We start from the raw sequence: 11,815 nt of genomic DNA, 5'->3' as shown, positions 1-11,815 counted from the left end.
GGCCTGATTAGAAACATAAAACTGCGGGAAGGGGTTAAATCAGAGGATTACAGAAGTTAAAAACTGTGACTATAGACAATAAAACATCGACTGAAATGATCAAACTGAACAGTCTTCATCAGAGAAAAATGAGTAACTAGTGGTGAAACCTCTCTGGGGTAATTGGAGTATGGGGCTCGGTGGCTCTTGGCAATCTAAACTATCATAAGAACCAATATTTTCTGTCAGATGAGTGTCAAGAAGAAATATTAGACATTTAAAGTGAACTTTTTTATAATACTGCATTTGGAAGAGGTAATGGAGATCTTTTTGAAAAACTACCAGGGAGTTATAGAGTCACATAAGTGAGGCCGGCCGATCCCACCACAATGAAACTATCAAAAAAGAAAGAATATAAAAACATGTAACATCCCCAACAACAACGTATGTATGAAGGGAGAAATCCAACACTAAACTGGAGTTGCACTCATTTATGGTGGACCATTTGGCTCGAACAAGCCGGAACCCCGAACACGAACCTGAATTTGAAATGCCGAACAAATTCGCTCAATACTATTTATGATGTGGAGTGAATCCATGAAACCAGGGCTCAAGCCAACACATCTCCTGCAGGCGTGAAAAAATGTATATTACAGCCATCAGCCACGCACAGCTTAGAGATATATCATGGCACAGGTGTAATGTTTTCTGTATAGTTTATCACAATCCAGTTTGCAGTTAGTTGGTTTTAAAATAAATTGAACAGTCAGGATAAAGGGAAACTCTACTGTTATTGTACAGAAATTCACACTTGGCCTCACTGCACATTTAATGTTGTCGATCATAAAAGTGAAGTTTGGCCAAAAAGACTGGACCTGGTCTTGTAGGGACCATATGAGCACATTCAGCAGCACAGAAGGTAGATTCATCCAATAAGATATCAGGGATCTAGGAAGCCAACACCATCATTACCCTCCGCTTTCTCTTACAGGCCCATCATTATATTTTTCTTCAAGGGATTTTCTCACTAGTCAGCACATTCTACGTACGCTGTCATTTGGCTTTGTAGTTTACAGACCTGGGCAGGTAACGGTCAGCGTCTCCTAATCCCAGGGGGTAGGTGGATCCTCCAGGTTGTAAGTGCTACAGAAAAGGGCTTTCACAATTACACAAAGTAATCTGAATATTTTCGGACGGAGGAGAATGTTGTGGTCTAGCGGCAAAATGGTGATCACACGATTGTGATATGGCTGGACTACATCACCGATAAAGCAGCCACAGCCAGTGACTGAGAAGAATCTGTGACTTCTCTGCATTTAGTGGTTACTACTCACCTGGGTAGTCATATGTAGGAATCTCCTCTTTACACCGCTCATCACCCCTTACATATGTCTCTGTAGTATTAATATGGGTCAGATCTTCACCCTGAAACAAATATTATAAAAGTCAAAGACAGATGAAGAAGTCACATCTATGATCAGCTCTAATCCTGTTATCTCCACCGTTCTCATAACACAAATTTAAAACATAATAATGGTGGATAAAACAAGACTGAAGACAGGACCTTTACAGCCGTCTACACATCATAGGGGAAATCTCATGACATCTTCTCTCCATCTACCTGAAGAACATTGGTATCTTCTTGTTTACAGTCCTGTGGAAGAAGAGGATGGGGACATCTCTCTGGTGTTGTCCTCTTACTGGATAGATCTGGAGGAAACACATACAAGGACTGAATTCATTTTTTACATACAGATAATTATAGGCCGTGTGTATTTAGTCCTGTCTATTACCTGGTGATGTGAAGGGCTGGGGAACCTCCATCATGACGTCCTTGTACAGATCTTTGTGTCCTTCTAAATACTCCCACTCCTCCATGGAGAAATAGACAGCGACATCCTGACATCTTATAGGAACCTGACACATACAATGATACCGTCATCCCCCAGATCCCTTCATAGCATTACTGTATAATATCCCAGCATTCCCAGCAGTGTCACCTCTCCAGTCAGCAGCTCAATCATCTTGTAGGTGAGTTCTAGGATCTTCTGGTCATTGATGTCCTCATGTATCAGAGGGTGAGGTGGAGGCCCTGTGATTGGGCTCAGGGGTCTTCCCCATTCCTCAGACACAGGGTCCTGACAGCGCTCACTAGAGGTCTTCTTCACTACTGTGTAATCCTGGTTATGGAGAGACACATTAATAAATCTCCCTCCAGACATTTCCAGAGTCCTCACCTCTCCAGTTCTGTTCATCTGTTATTCCCATAGATAAGAATGATGTAATGGGACGTCATCAGAATCTCTCACCTCTCCAGTAAGACGGAAGAGGATCTCTAGGGCGAGGTGTAATATCCTCTCCGCCATCTTGTCCATCATTTTCCTGGATAAATCAGGAAAATTTTCTTATATAGATGATCTTCACTGAGAGGATCCGGTATTTTAGAGATCTGAATGAGAAAAAGATAAGCTGATGGATAAGACCATTTTTCACAGCTTACTAATTCTCCTACACATAAAGATGGAAATATTCTTTGACCTGATCTTCGCCCGGCTCTGTTCAATACATGATTTTACTAACTCTCCTCTTCCACTCTCTGATCACAACCTTCTTTCATTCTCTGTCAAGAACTGTCACCCTGCTCAAGACACCCCCACTTTCCACACTTATACAAATATACATGCCATTAACACCCAGAAATTTATGAAAATGTTGCAATCATCATTGGCCCCAATCTCCTCCCTCTCATGCCCTGACTTTGCACTGAAGCATTATAACGAAACATTGCAATGCGCCCTGGATGAAGCCGCACCTCCTACACAGAGAACAACTCGGCACAGACGGCGACAACCCTGGAACACACTGCAAATACACTTTCTCCAGTGGTGCTCCAGGTGTGCCGAACGGCTGTGGACAAAATCTAATCTGGCCGAAGATTTCCTCCATTATAAATTTATGCTTAAAACCTATAACTCCGCCCTTCACCTCTCCAAACAAACCTACTTTAACAACCTCGTCATCTCATGGTCCAATAATCCTAAACACCTGTTTGACACTTTTCACTCTCTCCTTAATCAAACAGCACAGGCCTCAAACATCAACCTCAGCACTGACGATCAGGCCAATTATTTAAAAGAAAAAAATGACCATATCCGATAGGAAATTTTCTCTCAATCCCCAAATGTTATGCATACTCCTCCCTCCCACACTGCATCTTGCTAATTTTCTGACTTCAAACCAGTCACGAAAGAAGAAGTGAAAAGGCTCCTTTCTTCCTCTCGCTCTACCACCTGCACCAGTGACCCTATTCCCTCACATCTCCTTCAGTCCCTTTCTCCAGCTGTCACTACTCACCTAACTAAAATATTAAACCTCTACCTTTCATCTATTATTTTTCCCTCCTTTTTTAAACACGCCAGCATACATCCATTACTTAAAAAAACATCCCTCGACGAGAACTGTGCTGCTAACTACAGACCTGTTTCCAATCTTCCCTTTATCTCTAAACTACTCGAACAAGTGGTCCACTCCTGTCTAATCCGCTATCTCTCAGATAACTAACATTCTACTGAAACTGCACTCACTAAAGTTTCTAATGATCAACTAACAGTAAAATCTAATGGTCACTACTCCCTGCTGATTCTCCTGGATCTCTCTGCAGCATTCGACACTGTGGATCTACCTCTCTGACCGCTCCTTCACTGTGTCTTTTGTTGGCTTCTCTTCTTCTCCCCTTCCCCTTATTCTCGGGGTTCCTCAAGGATCAGTCCTAGACGCCCTTCTTTTCTACTTATACACCGCTTCTATTGGACAAACAATTAGCAAATTCGGTTTTCAGTACCATCTCTATGCTGATGACACCTAATTAGACACCTCTTCTCTGGACATCACTCCTGCATTATTACAAAATACCAGTGATTGTCTTTCCGCTGTCTCTAACACTATGCCCTCCCTCTATCTAAAATTGAATCTGTCAAAAACTGGACTCCTCTTATTTCCTCCCTCCACTAACCTACCTGTGCCCGATATTGCCATTTCTGTTTGTGGCTCCATCATTACTCGCCAGCAACATGCCCGCTGTCTTGGGGTCATACTTGATTCAGATCTTTCCTTCACTCCTCACATCAAATCACTTGCTCGCTCGTGTCTTCTATACCTCAAAAACATCTCTAGAATTAGAAATTTTCTTTCCTTTGACTCTTACTGTAGCTCTTACTCATTCTCGTCTGGACTATTGCAACTCTTTACTTATCGGTCTCACCTACCGATACAACGATGTCTCTTCCCTGTGCCAGTCATTGCACTGATTGCTCATCCAATACAGAGTTCAATATAAACTTAGTGCTCTTACCCACAGAGCTATCCACGATTCAGCACCACTCTACATCTCCTCCCTCGTCTCAGTCTAGCAGAACGAAGGGCACTGGTAGGGTGGTAATGACTTAAAGCTGAAATCCTCAGTAAGCCGCACCTCCCACTCCCGTCTCCAAGATTTCTCGCATGCTGCACCAATTCTTTGGAATGCACTACCCAGGACAATTTGATTAATTCCCAATACCCACAGTTTTAAGCGTGCCGTAAAAACCCATTTATTTAGACTGGCCTATCACCTCAACATACTTATCTAACTGTCCCAGTTTTGGCCCATATTAAAATTTTCTTCAAAATCATGCTCATACCATCCATGCACTGCATAGCCTCTGTCTGTACTGTACACATACTGGCTGGCGATCAGTTCATGTAGTGTTATGTACTTACCCTATTTAGTATATTAAGGCTGTATTATACAATATATGTACATTTTACCTTTTGTGTCTCCCCTATTTCCTTATAGACTGTAAGCTTGTGAGCAGGGCCCTCACTCCTTTTAATATCTGAGTTATGCTTATTCTGTAAAGTCTGTATTGTCTGTGTAAGTCCCCCCTAAAATTGTAAAGTGCTGTGGAATATGTTGGCGCTATAAAAATTATTATAATTAAATTCAGATGTAAATCTCAGGCCCACTCTATTGATGTTGAGTTCCCTGACAAATTCAAAAGATTGTTCACTCGTCCCCGACCAGATGATAAAAATGTCAATATATTTGTACCATACCCCAATATATGGCTGCCATCACTTATGACCATCCCTGAATATTGTGGATTCCTCCCACCAGTCCAGGGATAAGTTAGCATATGAGGGGGCACAGAGGCTCCCCATCGCAGTACCCCTGAGCTGGTGGAAGTACTTCCCGTCAAAAAGAAAGAAGTTATGAGTAAGAGTGAATTTTAGAAGATCCTCCATGAAGTCATTATGTCTGCTACACTCTATTGACCTGGATTTCAGGAAATATCTTACTCCTCTGATACCATCCTCATGCGGTATATTACTGTACAAAGCCTCGATATCTAGTAAGGCCTGCTCCCCTACATGCATGTATACATGCTCGAGGGTCTACATGTAGGGGAGCAGGCAAAGGGAAAACCAACTCTAGAGGGATTATTCCAACTTCAGGACCTCAGGCGATACTATGGGAACATTACACTGTGTAGGGGCATCATACATCCTGCATAAGGGGGATAATGGGGGCATTACACTGTGTGGGGGCATCATACATCCTGCATAAGGAGCATAATGGGGGCATTACACTGTGTGGGGGCATCATACATCCTGCATAAGGGGCATAATGGGGGCATTACACTGTGGGGGGCATCGTACATACTGCATAAGGGGCATAATGGGGACATTACACTGTGTGGGGGCATCATACATCCTGCATAAGGGGCATAATGGGGGCATTACACTGTGTGGGGCATCATACATCCTGTATAAGGGGCATAATGGGGGCATTACACTGGGGCATCATACATCCTGCATAAGGGGCATAATGGGGGCATTACACTGGGGCATCATACATCCTGCATAAGGGGCATAATGGGGGCATTACACTGTGTGGGGGCATCATACATACTGCATAAGGGGCATAATGGGGGCATTACACTGTGGGGGCATCTTACATACCGCATAAGGGGCATAATGGGGGCATTACACTGTGGGGGCATCTTACATACTGCATAAGGGGCATAATGGGGGCATTACACTGTGGGGGGCATCATACATACTGCATAAGGGGCATAATGGGGTCATTACACTGTGTGGGGGCATCATACATCCTGCATAAGGGGCATAATGGGGGCATTACACTGTGGGGGCATCTTACATACTGCATAAGGGGCATAATGGGGGCATTACACTGTGGGGGCATCGTACATACTACATAAGGGGCATTATGGGGGCATTACACTGTGTGGGGGCATCATACATACTGCATAAGGGGCATAATGGGGGCATTACACTGTGTGGGGGTATCATACATCCTGCATAAGGGGCATAATGGGGGCATTACACTGTGTGGGGGCATCATACATACTGCATAAGGGGCATAATGGGGGCATTACACTGTGTGGGGGTATCATACATCCTGCATAAGGGGCATAATGGGGGCATTACACTGTGTGGGGGCATCATACATACTGCATAAGGGGCATAATGGGGGCATTACACTGTGTGGGGGTATCATACATCCTGCATAAGGGGCATAATGGGGGCATTACACTGTGGGGCCAGTAAAGGGGTCCTGTACTACGAGAACAATACGTTTCCTCCCTTCCTGTCTCCATAGTTGGGTCGTATGTATCTATTATAGGAAACAGAACAAAAACCTTGATTCTTATAAAGGGGCAACACAAGACCCCAAAAGAGTCTCCGTGCTGAAGGGGTTAATGCCCCCTGCCTCCAGTAATGGGGGAACTCCACATACCTCCACCTGCAGAGCCGCCACCACATATATGGCTGCTCTGTGCGCACAGGAGCTGTGATGAGGTCACAGGAGGGGAGGAGTCAGGGGTCACATGATCAGGGGCCTCAGTGGATGCAGGACTCTGCTGTGCTGGTTGTCATGGTGCTGGATGAGCTGAAGTTTATGTGTGGGGTCAGGAGGGGTTTACAGTGTGGATGTAGCAGAGCCGCGCGTGTACGAGGTGTACGGAGCAGAGCCGCGTGTGTACGAGGTGTACGGAGCAGAGCCGCGTGTGTACGAGGTGTACGGAGCAGAGCCGTGTGTACGAGGTGTACGGAGCAGAGCCGCGTGTGTACGAGGTGTACGGAGCGGAGCCGCGTGTGTACGAGGTGTACGGAGCGGAGCCGCGTGTGTACGAGGTGTACGGAGCAGAGCCGCGTATGTACGAGGTGTACGGAGCGGAGCCGCGTGTGTACGAGGTGTACGGAGCAGAGCCGCGTGTGTACGAGGTGTACGGAGCAGAGCCGCGTGTGTACGAGGTGTACGGAGCTGAGCCGCGTGTGTACGAGGTGTACGGAGCGGAGCCGCGTGTGTACGAGGTGTACGGAGCGGAGCCGCGTGTGTACGAGGTGTACGGAGCGGAGCCGCGTGTGTACGAGGTGTACGGAGCGGAGCCGCGTGTGTACGAGGTGTGCGGAGCCGCGTGTGTACGAGGTGTACGGAGCGGAGCCGCGTGTGTACGAGGTGTACGGAGCGGAGCCGCGTGTGTACGAGGTGTACGGAGCGGAGCCGCATGTGTACGAGGTGTACGGAGCGGAGCCGTTTGTGTACGAGGTGTACGGAGCAGAGCCGCGTGTGTACGAGGTGTACGGAGCAGAGCCGCGTGTGTACGAGGTGTACGGAGCAGAGCCGCGTGTGTACGGAGCGGAGCCGCGTGTGTACGAGGTGTACGGAGCGGAGCCGCGTGTGTACGAGGTGTGCGGAGCCGCGTGTGTACGAGGTGTACGGAGCGGAGCCGCGTGTGTACGAGGTGTACGGAGCGGAGCCGCGTGTGTACGAGGTGTACGGAGCGGAGCCGCGTGTGTACGAGGTGTACGGAGCGGAGCCGCATGTGTACGAGGTGTACGGAGCGGAGCCGCTTGTGTACGAGGTGTACGGAGCAGAGCCGCGTGTGTACGAGGTGTACGGAGCAGAGCCGCGTGTGTACGAGGTGTACGGAGCAGAGCCGCGTGTGTACGAGGTGTACGGAGCAGAGCCGCGTGTGTACGAGGCGTACGGAGCAGAGCCGCGTGTGTACGAGGCGTACGGAGCAGAGCCGCGTGTGTGCGAGGCGTACGGAGCGGAGCCGCGTGTGTACGAGGCGTACGGAGCGGAGCCGAGTGTTTACGAGGTTTACGGAGCAGAGCCGCGTGTGTACGAGGTGTACGGAGCAGAGCCGCGTGTGTACGAGGTGTACGGAGCCGAGCCGCGCGTGTACGAGGTGTACGGAGCCGAGCCGCGCGTGTACGAGGTGTACGGAGCGGAGCCGCGCGTGTACGAGGTGTACGGAGCAGAGCCGCGTGTGTACCAGGTGTACGGAGCAGAGCCGCGTGTGTACCAGGTGTACGGAGCAGAGCCGCGCGTGTACGAGGTGTACGGAGCAGAGCCGCGCGTGTACGAGGTGTACGGAGCCGAGCCGCGCGTGTACGAGGTGTACGGAGCGGAGCCGCGCGTGTACGAGGTGTACGGAGCAGAGCCGCGTGTGTACCAGGTGTACGGAGCAGAGCCGCGTGTGTACCAGGTGTACGGAGCAGAGCCGCGTGTGTACCAGGTGTACGGAGCAGAGCCGCGTGTGTACCAGGTGTACGGAGCAGAGCCGCGTGTGTACGAGGTGTACGGAGCGGAGCCGCATGTGTACGAGGTGTACGGAGCGGAGCCGCGCGTGTACGAGGTGTACGGAGCAGAGCCGCGTGTACGAGATGTACGGAGCAGAGCCGCGTGTGTACGAGGTGTACGGAGCAGAGCCGCGTGTGTACGAGGTGTACGGAGCGGAGCCGCGTGTGTACGAGGTGTACTGAGCGGAGCCGCGTGTGTACGAGGTGTACTGAGTGGAGCCGCGTGTGTACGGAGCGGAGCCGCGCGTGTACGAGGTGTACGGAGCGGAGCCGTGTGTACGAGGTGTACTGAGCAGAGCCGCGTGTGTACGAGGTGTACGGAGCAGAGCTGCGTGTGTACGAGGTGTACGGAGCAGAGCCGCGTGTGTACGAGGTGTACGGAGCAGAGCCGCGCGTGTACGAGGTATACGGAGCGCAGCCGCGCGTGTACGATGCGTACGGAGCGGAGCCGCGCGTGTACGAGGCGTGCGGAGCCGTGTGTGTACGAGGTGTACGGAGCAGAGCCGCATATGTACGAGGTGTACGGAGCAGAGCCGCATATGTACGAGGTGTACGGAGCGGAGCCGCATGTGTACGAGGTGTACGGAGCAGAGCCGCGCGTGTACGAGGTGTACGGAGCAGAGCCGCGTGTACGAGATGTACGGAGCAGAGCCGCGTGTGTACGAGGTGTACGGAGCAGAGCCGCGTGTGTACGAGGTGTACGGAGCAGAGCCGCATGTGTACGAGGTGTATGGAGCAGAGCCGCATGTGTACGAGGTGTACGGAGCGGAGCCGTGTGTACGAGGTGTATGGAGCGGAGCCGCATGTGTACGAGGTGTACAGAGCGGAGCCGTGTGTGTACGAGGTGTACGGAGCAGAGCCGCATATGTACGAGGTGTACGGAGCAGAACCGCATATGTACGAGGTGTACGGATCGGAGCTGCGTGTACGAGGTGTACTGAGCGGAGCCTTGTTTGTACGAGGTGTACTGAGCGAAGCCGCGTGTGTACGAGGTGTACTGAGCGGAGCCGCGTGTGTACGAGGTGTACTGAGTGGAGCCGCGTGTGTACGGAGCGGAGCCGCGCGTGTACGAGGTGTACGGAGCGGAGCCGTGTGTACGAAGTGTACGGAGCAGAGCCGCGTGTGTACGAGGTGTACGGAGCAGAGCCGCGTGTGTGCGAGGTGTACGGAGCAGAGCCGCGCGTGTACGAGGTATACGGAGCGCAGCCGCGCGTGTACGATGCGTACGGAGCGGAGCCGCGCGTGTACGAGGCGTGCGGAGCCGTGTGTGTACGAGGTGTACGCGGAGCGGAGCCGCGCGTGTACGAGGCGTACGGAGTGGAGCCGCGTGTGTACGAGGCGTACGGAGCAGAGCCGCGTGTACGAGGTGTACGGAGCAGAGCCGCGTGTGTACGGAGCAGAGCCGCGTGTGTGCGAGGTGTACGGAGCAGAGCCGCGTCTGTATGAGGTGTACGGAGCGGAGCCGCATGTGTACGAGGTGTACGGAGCGGAGCCGCGTGTGTACGAGGTGTACGGGGCGGAGCAGTGTGTGTACGAGATGTACGGAGCGGAGCCGCGTGTGTACGAAATATACGGAGTGGAGCCGCGCGTGTACGGAGCGGAGCCGGGCATGTACGGGGTGTATGGAGCGGAGCCGCGTGTGTCCGAGGTGTACGGAACGGAGCCGCATGTGTACGAGGTGTACGGAGCAGAGCCGCGTGTGTACGAGGTGTACGGAGCGGAGCCACGTGTGTACGAGGTGTACGGAGCGGAGCCACGTGTGTACGAGGTGTACGGAGCGGAGCCACGTGTGTACGAGGTGTACGGAGCGGAGCCGTGTGTGTACGAGGTGTACGAAGCGGAGCCGCGTGTGTACGAGGTGTACGGAGCGGAGCCGCGTGTGTACGAGGTGTACGGAGCGGAGCCGTGTGTGTACGAGGTGTACGGAGCAGAGCCGTTTGTGTACGAGGTGTACGGAGCAGAGCCGCGCGTGTACTAGGTGTACGGAGCGGAGCCGCGCGTGTACGAGGTGTACGGAGCGGAGCCGCGCGTGTACGAGGTGTACGAAGCGGAGCCGCATGTGTACGAGGTGTACGGAGCGGAGCCGCATGTGTACGAGGTGTACGGAGCGGAGCCGCGTGTGTACGAGGTGTACGGAGCGGAGCCGCGTGTGTACGAGGTGTACGGAGCGGAGCCGGGTGTGTACGAGGTGTACGGAGCGGAGCCGCGTGTGTACGAGGTGTACGGAGCGGAGCCGCGTGTGTACGAGGTGTACGGAGCGGAGCCGCGTGTGTACGAGGTGTACTAAGTGGAGCCGCGTGTGTACAAGGTGTACTGAGCGGAGCCGCGTGTGTACGGAGCAGAGCCGCGTGTGTACGAGGTGTACGGAGCAGAGCCGCGTGTGTACGAGGTGTACGGAGCAGAGCCGCGTGTGTACGAGGTGTACGGAGCAGAGCCACGTGTGTACCAGGTGTACGGAGCAGAGCCGCGTGTGTACCAGGTGTACGGAGCAGAGCCGCGTGTGTACCAGGTGTACGGAGCAGAGCCGCGTGTGTACCAGGTGTACGGAGCAGAGCCGCGTGTGTACCAGGTGTACGGAGCAGAGCCGCGTGTGTACCAGGTGTACGGAGCAGAGCCGCGTCTGTATGAGGTGTACGGAGCGGAGCCGCATGTGTACGAGGTGTACGGAGCGGAGCCGCGCGTGTACGAGGTGTACGGAGCAGAGCCGCGTGTGTACGAGGTGTACGGAGCAGAGCCGCGTGTGTACGAGGTGTACGGAGCAGAGCCGCATGTGTACGAGGTGTACGGAGCGGAGCCGCATGTGTACGAGGTGGACGGAGCGGAGCCGTGTGTACGAGGTGTATGGAGCGGAGCCGCATGTGTACGAGGTGTACAGAGCGGAGCCGCATATGTACGAGGTGTACTGAGCGGAGCCTTGTTTGTACGAGGTGTACTGAGCGGAGCCGCGTGTGTACGAGGTGTACTGAGCGGAGCCGCGTGTGTACGAGGTGTACTGAGCGGAGCCGCGTGTGTACGAGGTGTACTGAGCGGAGCCGCGTGTGTACGAGGTGTACTGAGTGGAGCCGCGTGTGTACGGAGCGGAGCCGCGCGTGTACGAGGTGTACGGAGCGGAGCCGTGTGTACGAGGTGTACTGAGCAGAGCCGCGTGTGTACGAGGTGTACGGAGCAGAGCTGCGTGTGTACG

At 52.3% G+C, this 11,815-nt stretch overlaps 2 protein-coding genes across 2 annotated transcripts in view; one reads left to right on the top strand and one right to left on the bottom strand.

The window, feature by feature from the left end:
- Positions 1-11,815, top strand: part of LOC141176130 (uncharacterized) — a 1,089,564-nt gene that overhangs the window by 942,936 nt on the left and 134,813 nt on the right. The window lies entirely within an intron of this gene.
- The window catches only part of LOC141176127 (uncharacterized), a 95,348-nt gene that overhangs the window by 3,901 nt on the left and 79,632 nt on the right, over positions 1-11,815 (bottom strand). Inside the window, exons 2-6 of the mRNA XM_073660121.1 lie at positions 2,289-2,428; positions 1,980-2,159; positions 1,773-1,896; positions 1,601-1,689; positions 1,314-1,404 (exon numbers count right to left, since the gene is read on the bottom strand). Of these exons, the coding sequence (XP_073516222.1) occupies positions 1,314-1,404; positions 1,601-1,689; positions 1,773-1,896; positions 1,980-2,159; positions 2,289-2,357 (553 nt within the window). The 5' untranslated portion in view covers positions 2,358-2,428. The remainder of the gene's footprint in view (positions 1-1,313; positions 1,405-1,600; positions 1,690-1,772; positions 1,897-1,979; positions 2,160-2,288; positions 2,429-11,815) is intronic.

The sequence above is a fragment of the Phyllobates terribilis genome, unplaced genomic scaffold (genome assembly GCF_046119375.1).
Source record: "Phyllobates terribilis strain yellow unplaced genomic scaffold, ASM4611937v1 Scaffold_17__1_contigs__length_24005725, whole genome shotgun sequence".
Taxonomy (NCBI): Eukaryota; Metazoa; Chordata; class Amphibia; order Anura; family Dendrobatidae; genus Phyllobates; species Phyllobates terribilis.
Note: the sequence above shows the minus strand (reverse complement) of the source record. Positions and strands in the feature narration are given on the sequence as shown.